Raw genomic sequence first — 10,107 nt, 5'->3', positions numbered from 1 at the left:
TACAACCTATTACCAAAAGCCATGGACTGTTCCCATCCACCTTCAGGGTTGACAGACTCTGCTGTCCAATCGTACGTTATGAGGGGCGGGACTTCCATTGGACCTCCGCGCAGCCGCGGTATAAAAGGAGATGTTCACAGCTCCTCGGAAATAATTATTTATTTGGAACTGCGCCGATTGTGTCAGAGGTAAGTGTTCAACTGCACGTCGCTGGCAATGCAACGATAAAAAAAAATAAAGAAAATTATTTTAGAAAAATATTGTTCTTAAATACAGTACCGACGTGTGCGTAAACACGGATGTTATCGCGTGCGTTGTGCGGTGTTCAGTGTTCATGTTCACCCCCAACAAGGAAGGAGGCTGTGTTTTTACAGGCGTTTATCTGTTTGTCTCTTCGCAAGATAATTAAATTAAGTTAGACACATATCGATTACATTTTCAGGGAATGTCGGGAATGTTACCGGGAACAGATGGATTCTGTTGATGATCCCAGAAGAGATCCTGGATTCTGGTTTCACTGCAATTTTCGTTAACATTGCAGTCAATGGAGCTTGAAAATGTGTTCCTAAATATCTCGGTTTATTACAGTATTGACCGATGTTTATGGAATTTGACAGTCATGTACACTGTGGGGATCTCTATCTCTATCTAGCCACTGAATTTCAAGGAGGTCATGTGTCTGACAGCGTTTGTCTGTTTGCATTTGTCTAATTGTTTGTTAGCAGGATTACGAAAAAAACTGCCGGATGCATCTTGAAAATCAGTTATAAAGGAGTCTGATATTCTGATCCGGAATCGTTATCAAAAATTATTAAATTTCAACATTATATAAATACACACCAACTCTGATTCACTTTTACTTTTCATGGTTGGTGTATAAAAATACCTAGAACAATTTAGAACCTTTTGATGATGATCCAGATCAACATGTGGACGGTGCTTGGCGGAGTGCTTTTCTAGCCTTTTGATTGCATTCTCTTCACGTCTTTTTCAGAGAGTGCCGCTGTCCCTCAAAATGAGGCGGCTGTTCCTCGTGGAGCCGGTGGTTGCTGTTTACGCTTTCTCCGCATTTCTCACCATTCCCCTCCTGCAGCAGTATGTGTACAGGAGAATTTGGGAGCAAGTGACAAACACTTCATACCCCGTCTCTGACAACACGTCCTCGACGTGTGGCGCCAACGGCAGCAGCAACCATTCGATCTACACTGAGGTGAGTCCAAAACCGCTGGACAGAGACGCTGGACGTGCAGTGGAGTCACAGAAAGCCACGGACGCCATTACGCGACGGAGTTCAGAAGGAAGAAGAAACAAATCTCCTTTATTCTGACACCGTGCAGCTTTAATCTAAATAACCGTTTATCTTCGACGTTCGTTACCGTGATTCGGCGGCATGTCGGCGCTGTTATTATGGCATTAGACGGTTATTATCTCTCTTCTGACACAGGCCTTATCGTTTCCTACCCTCAGGCCTGCTGTCACACCTGACATTCCTGTGTGAAGTCAAACCGGATTCGAGACTTATCCGCCTTCTCTCCTCTGTGTTTCCAGGAGGTGCAGAGACGGGCATCGCTCTTCGCCCTCTACACGGATGCGTTCTCCGTCGTCCCCTCATTGGTCGTCACTCTCGTGCTCGTGGCCTACAGTGACCGAGGCGGACGCCGGATCGCGATCGTCTGTCCTTTGATCGGCACCTTGCTCTACACTTTGGCGTTCCTCGTGGTGTCCTACTTTAAGCTGAACATTTATTTGCTCATTGGCTCCTCGATCGTCAATTCGCTGTTCGGCGGAATGGGCGCATTCATGGGGGGCTGCTTCGCCTACGTAACAGACTTGTGCACGGGCGAGCGGCAGAAGACGCTGCGCATAGCTGGGGTGGACATGATGATCGGCCTGCTGTCCGGGGCGGCCTCCTTGTCGACGGGATACTTCCTTCGAGCTGCAGGCTTCAACTGGCCTCTCGTGACCTCCGTCCTGTGCCAGTGTGTGGTCCTGCTCTACGTGATCTTCATCCTAGAAGAGACTGTGACGAAGGCTCCCGCCGACGCCGTCGATCTCGACGGTTCCGCGCGGAGCTCAGTCCTGAAGCACATCATCTTTGGGATCTATGAGATGTTTGCAGGGGCCACCCGCAGGTCCAGAACCCGTTTGGCGCTCCTGCTTCTCATCATCACCAGCCTCGTCTTTGCCCTCTTTGGCGGATCGTCCGTGCTGACGCTCTTTGAACTCAGCGAGCCCTTGTGTTGGAATGCGGTTTTGATTGGCTACGGCGCCGCGCTGTCCTCCACGCTGTTCCTGGCCAGCTTTTTGGGACTATCAGCGTTTATGTACTGCGGCGTGCCACAGCTGCTTATTATCCTGATTGGGATGCTGTCTGTCCTGTCATCCATGGTTCTGCTGGCATTCACTAAGACGACGTTACTGATGTTTATAGGTGAGAGGCGTCTCCATGACAACTGGACTGTTTTATCTCACGTACAGTATTTTTAAATGCCTTGTTAAGTGGAAAAACGAAACAGAGTCTGTCTGTAGTTAATGTAGAGTTCATGTAGAGTTACAAAAATGCACATCAAGGAGGAGTTAAATGTGTTGCTGTTTAGCAGCAACCACCTTTGCACATTGCTTGGGTGACAGTATTTGCACACTTTATTTGATAATTGCACTGATAAAACAAAGTTATGACACAGTAAGATTATATTCTGTCTTAAAGCACCATATGACTCTTATCCAAGAGTAATTAAACACTTTTATGGTATAATATGCTAAACAACTGCAAAAATATTGTTTGACTTTAATTATAAATGTGATTAGCATCCATCCCTACTCTATAATCCATGTCCTCCATTATTTGCTTACAAACAGCGAGGGCGGCCGTACTCCTCGCCGTCATGCCGTTCCCAGTCCTGCGGTCCATGATGTCAAATATCATCTCAAAGTCGGAGCAGGGTGAGCGATCTCAGGGCTTCTGTGTGTGTGTGTGTGTGGGGGGGGGGGGGGGGGGGGGCATCTAAACTGATTCGAGGGTTGTCCTGTTCTTGCTCACCATATTCTTAAAAGTACCTTCTCCTTTGTGTGTTTCCACAGGAGCCCTCTTTGCCTGTATTTCCTTTCTGGAGAATTTATCTCTCAGCGCATCAGGCGCGGTCTTCAACAGTGTGTACTCTGCTACCGTGGCCTGGTACCCCGGCTTCGTCTTTGCGTTGTCTGCAGGGCTTTGTGCCATTCCTTTATTTGCCCTAGGGTAAGTACATATAGTTGTTGCCCGTTTAGATTTGGCACACAATTAATTCACCACATCTCTTCTGTAGGATCAAATGAGCTGCAGAGAGTTACCAAAATAAAAACCCGGATGTTCAAACGCAGAATCTGTTGCACCACTGAGGCGCCGCCGCTCACCATTCATTTCCATTCAGCAACCGAAAACTCATTTGAAGACCCTCCAACAGAAAGTGTCCTGCTAATGGATTTGCATTAGTGATCTCTGATGGGGAGGAAAAAAAAAATGAAACCAGATATTTATTTTGGTGCAGTCTAATTTGCTAATTTGTAAAAACAAATTCATGCAAACGTTCTTCCCCAAAGTTATTTGTTCACCATGCAGTGAAAAAAACCCAAGCCGTTCTGCTTCAGGGTCCCTGAATTTGCAAAGTGCTGCTGCTTAGTCAGCATGTGTCACATGTTCTGATTCTCGTGTTTCATAGTCGTGTTCAGTAGTTTTAATACAACAGAGCCGGGTCAGCGCACCCCATATAACAGCCAAGACCAACATTTGCTCGCACTTTAAGAACCCTTTGAATTGTATGGACTCTTAAGTAATCAAGTTACCGAAGCCGTCTGTGTCCACGTTTCAGGGTCGTGGCTCTGATCGGAGTGGATGTCGCCCAAAAGGAGGAAGTACCAGAGCCTGCCATCTCTGGGGAGGAGGAGCCAGTTCCAAATGAGAGGGACAGCAGTCCTCTTGTTAGCTGAGGCACATACTCACCAAACCGTACCAGATTCTCTGGGTGTTTATTACCTCCGCCGAGGCGGGGGGCGGGGGGGGGCGCATTTGTTTTGTCTGTCTGTCTGTTAGCAACATGACTCAAAAAGTTCTGGACGGATCTCGATGACACTTCCAGGACATGTTGGAAATGGTACCAGGAACGGATGATTACATTTTGGTGATGATCCAGAGGAGATCCTGGATTATGGATCACTTAAAAAAAAAAATGTTAACGTTGCAGTCAATGGAGCTTCAAAATTTGTTCCTCAATATTTTGGTTAATTATTGACCGATGTTTATGGAATTTGAAGCAATCGTGTTGGGGGGGGGGGGATACCAAGAATAATTTCGAAACTTTTGGTGATGATCCAGATCATCCATGTGGACGGTGTAAATCCAGTTAATGAGGGGAATGAGCTGCTTGGTGGAGGTCTGTGCTCTCTGAGTGCTTTTCTCTCTGACTGATGTCAGTTTCATCAGATAATATTGCAGGTTAGAGATGAAGCTCTTTTTGCTGGGGTTCTCAATAGTGGAATATTAAGTAGATTTTGCCAGTTTACAAAGTGAAAATGATATTTTTTGGTTTGCTTTAATTCTAACAGCTCTTTCCTTTAAGGATGGCATGGAAGCATTCACATTTATACCTCAAAATAGCTTTACGGCGTCTTTGCCTCACATTCAGGAGGATCGACATTCACGTTGTTTGAAAATCTAATATGATTTGCTTCTTTAACTATAGAGTTTCAGTTGTATAGCCAATTTCTGTCTGGACAAATTTTAAACCAAACATTTTTTATATTATATCATTGAGATAATGAGGGAAGAAATTCACATTCAATAAATAGTTTAACTAATGAATAGTTAATAGCTTGTGTGTGCAGCTTATACAATTAAAATAGGAATTGTATGGATCTTTTTTCTAACTGGGACTTTAGAATGCATTTTAGTAAGAATATGCGAAACATTGCGATGTCCAAGGGTGAGTTTTGAATGTAGCAATATAAAAGAAAAACATCAAACAAATCTGATGTATATAAATTACGCAGACCTTGAGCACGAAGGATCTGGATTCATATTTCTTAGAGATCCCAAAGGGTCTCTAAAATGTCTCAAGCCAAACTTTAGGCTTGGATTTGACGATTCAGGGATAAAAAAAAACAAAAACATGTGTTCTCTATCAGGCTCTACACCTCTGAGACACCTGCATGTTTTCAGTGATTTAAATAGATGAGAGGAAGCGAAATAAAACTGCATTTCAGTCTCATGACTTCTACTTCTCATATATCAGAAATGTACAAAGGATTTATGAATACCTCTTTGGGCGTACAGTATTAAGATCCAGCGTCCAGGCCTGAAGCTGAACGTGACAGATTCATTGTCAGCATTTGTTTAGCTATTATAAAGCATTGGGAGACTGATTTTGTGCCATTTTGTTTTTTGAGTTTCTCTTGAATGTTTTGAGTGCGTAGGTTTGGATTCTTTTCGGAGACACTAGGTGTCACTCTTGTCATTCTTACAGGCACACGGAGGTTTCTCATCCAGCGTGTCAACCAGCACAACACATGTAAAGGGAAGAATAAAAGCATCCGACTTTTGATAGTTTGATGTGTTAAAATGTAATAACATAAATGCAGTCAGTTATCAGACCATACTTTTCTACACACAAATTTCTCATTAGAGAAATTTTATTTCTGGTCAGATTACAAGTTGCAAAATGCAATTAATGTGTCTGATATTACGCTGGTGACCAATTCCTTGAACAAATTTGTTTTGGGAAATAAAAAGCAGCTCCTTATATCCTCCAGTGCGTCTACCCAACAGCATGGTTTTTGAAGCTGGATGCTTATTCATCTCAGAAATCTAAGTTCATGTATTGGTTTTCTGTGCGCTGAATTTCTCCACCTCTCTTCTCTCACCATTAATGTGTGTAAAAACCGACCCCCCCCCCCCCATTCAAGATGCCCTATGTGAATGTATGGAAAGCCTGCAATAAAACAGTGTGTTTTATCATTGTTGAATGGACATCAGAAATCTCGGCAGAGGTCCCAACAGATTGCACGCTTTCGTTACTGAACTGCTGGACCATTGTGGAGAAAAAGACAAAGCGTGCAACCACCGTCTGCCAGCACAAAAGATTAATGAGATGATGGCGCGACAACACTCAAACAAATCTGCACTGGATGTGTCTCAGACAAAATCCAATTAGACTCAGCCTAGATGTGATGCGGCTCAGCTTTAACTTGGGTTTGTGCCTCACTCCTATCGATGAGAATGAAGAGAAGTGACTCCTTGAGACAAACAACCTGGCTGCACATGTTTGAAATGTGTTCTGTGTAAGAAAAGAAGCTTTGCAGCCGAGTGAAACGAATCACATTTGTGAGAAACATAATCTGGCTGCTTGAGAACATTGAGTGGAAACATGAAAATCAATTTTCTCTTTGATAACATTCATGCACGATCCATCACTTTGAATGGGCTTCATTCACAGAAATTCAAATGTTGTTTGATTACAATGACTTACTGTTGATTTTTTTTTTTTTTACCCCTCAGGTCCTGAGAAATGTGACTACAGCTTGATTGTAAGACAGAGTGGATGCTGTTTTGGACCGCTCAAGGTCGCTTGAATGATTTGTCTGCGGCGGGGGGGGGGGGGGGGGGGGGGGGTCTCGCCTGGCATTCAGCACGAGGCTTGTGGTGAACTTACAGATAGAGGTGTGGTGAACGGCGACGCATCTCCCCGGCGAGGGGCCCGTGGGCGCTTGTGTGTCTGAAAAGGTGGCAATGGATCAACTGTTTATAGTCTCTGCCTTCCAAATGATTTCAATCATCTGTACGATGTTCTGCGCCACACCACATCACAAACCTCGATAGCTTCATCTCTGATGTTGATCCAGTAACTTCCCAGCAGACCTCGCTTTATTTTAACCTTCTGTTGCCTCTTCATAATAATATCAGAACCTTTTTGAGGTGGTTTGTGTGTCGTAGGCTAAACTGGCCAAAAGGAGAGCATCCCATCTATTGTGGTTTGATCATCGGAGGACCATTTGATCGCACGAGGATCCACAGTATTGTTTTTAATTTACTCTCATTTTTCATTGCTCAAAAGCACATGGAATTAACTACAACACTGACAGTTACTATAAATGTGGATTGATTCTGATTACTTCCTTGCCAAAAGCTGGTTCTGAGCCGTTTTCTTCACATCGTTTGCTTTTGCACACAGAAACCCTTTGATGCAGTTCTTACATTGGGTTCAAATACAGCTTCAACTCAAACTTCACTCGATGGTAACAGTGGTGGTGTTGCAGAATATTTTCCAAAGCAGGTTATGAACTTATAGCTGCTCTCTGCATTCTTTATATAAAACCATGGCTTGCAGTTTCCAGCACCGCCACTAGGACTGTGTAGCAAATGCACTTTTCTACTTACCAGGATTACTCTGAAGTTAATCAACAGATTATTTCCATTATATTTTGGTGGTAAGCCAGTTCATCAGGCAATGCAGCCTTTTTAAAGGGATTCTTTTCCTTAGTGGGATTGGGCAATGTCAGATGTCAATAAAGCTTGGAAATATAAATAGCACAACTTCTCCTTAAGACCCACCACAAAGTGCAAGCTGGATCCCAGATATTCCAGACCGAGCAAACCAGAATGTTTGTTTATTTCGGATTTACTGCTACTCTGAGATAACAAATATTAACACATGATTTTAACTAAGATCATATTGTCGTGTTCATTTCCAAATTTTTCAGACAGGTTTGCAGTCAAATTTATGAGGCTCAAGCTACGATGAAACTACAATCTTAGGTCCGACGACATCGTCGGAAACTGAGCTGGCTTGGACTGTGTTTTGTGTTTGTGCACAGATTTCTAAGTTGTGTTCACGCTCTTAATGAAGGTGCAGGGTTTCCATGCGCATGCACACAGGTCTGACCACAGAGATTTGGTCAGGATGGATTGTCCTATTCTTGTTTTCCACTGCAGGTCATTCATAGTTTGTCTATTTTCTTCTTCTGCACAACAATGCTGGCGATATTGTGTGTTTGTTGAGGATGTTTTTGCTCATGCTGTGATCATCCAGTGTTTCCGCCGGGCTGTCTGTGTGTCCCGGCTTTATCTGAATTCTAGGAGTTCTGTCCCTGAACCATAATTACCGCCATTCCCGACTGTTCTTCCTCTAAGATAGGTTTTTATCACTTGTCCTGAATGAAACTTCACATCTGTTGACCTTAAGTACACGCACATGGTTGACCCTCTTTGATTTGATGTCTTTTTCTTGTCTTGACTGCCAAATGTAACTTATCCTGCCGGTCCTGTTACTTCCCACATCCACATCTTCCTTACATTCCCGTCGCTACTTAAGTGAACCGACGGGCTATTTTAAATGTTTCAGACATAGATTTGCAGCTGCCATTGTTGGTGGACCGCTCAACCACAGACCAATTTCCTCCTTCCATTGCCATCTCCAACTATTTCAGACACCAGAAGGGGTTTTAAAGTTAAATATTCACCTCCACTACCCTGCACCCTCCACACACACACACACACACACACACACACGGTTGTTGTGTGTTGATGCCAGCCTGCCGAGACCATTTTATTATTTATTATTTCCCATTTTGTCCTCAAGGATCCTCAAGGATTTCAACCCCCCCACATCTGAAGCAATGGAAAGGTCACTGTGCCAATCAATACCCTGCTGGCCTTGTTCTGCTTCAGTGCATCAGACCAATCAGGAGAAGGCTTGATCAAGAGTGATTTATGGGCCACATTCAGCATCTTTTACGGGATTGGAGTCAGCATTACCGAGTCTTCTGGCACCGTTGCTGTTGTCTTTGTCATGATTTCTCTGTCGTTGATATCTCCCTTAGATCTCCACTTTCTCACCCCGCCAAAATAATGGCGCTGTTTCAAATGGCACTGGGAGATAATGTCACATACTGATTGTAGCCTTTTTATTTTATTTTATTGGGACCAGAGAATATGTCGGGCTTGGGTGACTCATGCTTCTGTAATTGTATTTTCCCCTGTGATGGCTTTATTGTCTCTTTGGGTATATTAACATCTACATGTGTCTCCAGCGGGTCCACATTAATTGCACTTTGTTGGGGCGTACTCTCAAAGTCAAACAGAAACCCAGCCCAGCGTCACCCTGAGAGACGCGTCGCTGGTCGGACTGGAAGCGTGCTCTCTCACTCTAACATTACAGGAACCGCAGAACCAGTAAATCTTCTGTTTAGCTACACTGGCAAACAGTAACCCAGCCCGCCGTGGAGTGATGTGTGAGCACACAGTCCCGTCTGTGTTTATCAGGTTCCCTGACCCAGCCCGAGCCTCTGTTCTTTGCAGTGAGCTCATTTCACTGCCTTGCAGTTGGCCTTGCCTTCTTTTCACTGGTCTATTAATAGACATTGTCTTTTCGGTTTGCATGCAGCTTCCAGTGTTCGTGAGGATCAGGTTTCTGGTTAGCTCTTTGGAGTGTCCCTCGTGCAAAAAAATGTTCAAAGTCAAGTAGCGCAGGGAATGTGAAGGTCTGATCCTGCAGATGACCAGAAGTCTCTTGACATTCAGTCTCGGAACCATGTTGAACCATAAATTCATAAATTGTTTGGATGTATATTAAAGGATAAGTTACATTCTTTAATATTGTTATGAAAAGACACAAGTTAACAGTGTTTGCTTCTCAAAATGTTCAGACTTTCCTACCTTCAAGCTCATTGGTTCCTACTGAAGATATTTATTTTAAAACATGCCTTTATTTTCTAGCTTTTTGTCATAATGTAACGTCCTTTAATTAAAACAAAAGGGTCCACAATACCAGAAAACTGGTACGTCCTTTTTTATTTTTTACTCTGTCAACAAGAGCAGGAGGAGGTCCAGTTTAACTCTGTGTGTGTCTGTGTGTGTGTGTGTGTGTGTGTGTGTGTGTGGGCATTTGTACACACAATAGCTCAAAAAGTTTTGAACTGTTTTCAACATCATTTTGTGGAAAGCCCCACCCTGGGGAGGAGAAGAGCCGAGACTTTTCTCTGGCGTGGCAAATATCAATGTTCCACCATGAAGCAGGAAGTTGTAGCTCCAGTGTCACAGGTTTCAGCCCAAAACTTTGCCTAGAAGCAACAGAAACA

General features: G+C 43.7%; 1 protein-coding gene across 1 annotated transcript; it reads left to right on the top strand.

Moving 5' to 3' along the window:
• Positions 1-1,015: 1,015 nt before the first annotated feature.
• Positions 1,016-5,889, top strand: si:dkey-5g14.1 (lysosomal proton-coupled steroid conjugate and bile acid symporter SLC46A3). Its single transcript, XM_068744800.1, has 5 exons — positions 1,016-1,210; positions 1,549-2,431; positions 2,860-2,943; positions 3,082-3,238; positions 3,849-5,889. The coding sequence occupies exons 1-5, from the start codon at positions 1,016-1,018 to the stop codon at positions 3,964-3,966; spliced, it is 1,437 nt and encodes a 478-aa protein (XP_068600901.1). The 3' UTR covers positions 3,967-5,889.
• The last annotated feature ends 4,218 nt before the right edge of the window (positions 5,890-10,107 follow it).

This window comes from Brachionichthys hirsutus, chromosome 10 (genome assembly GCF_040956055.1).
Source record: "Brachionichthys hirsutus isolate HB-005 chromosome 10, CSIRO-AGI_Bhir_v1, whole genome shotgun sequence".
Lineage (NCBI taxonomy): Eukaryota > Metazoa > Chordata > Actinopteri > Lophiiformes > Brachionichthyidae > Brachionichthys > Brachionichthys hirsutus.
The sequence above is the reverse complement of the archived record's forward strand: the minus strand, read 5'-3'. Positions and strand labels throughout refer to the sequence as shown.

Coding starts and splice junctions, on each gene's coding strand:
- si:dkey-5g14.1 (XM_068744800.1), top strand. CDS start 1,016: ATGAGGCGGCTGTTCCTCGTGGAGCCGGTGGTTGCTGTTTACGCTTTC. Junction 2,432..2,859: donor GACGTTACTGATGTTTATAG/GTGAGAGGCGTC, acceptor GCTTACAAACAG/CGAGGGCGGCCGTACTCCTC. Junction 3,239..3,848: donor ATTCCTTTATTTGCCCTAGG/GTAAGTACATAT, acceptor TCCACGTTTCAG/GGTCGTGGCTCTGATCGGAG.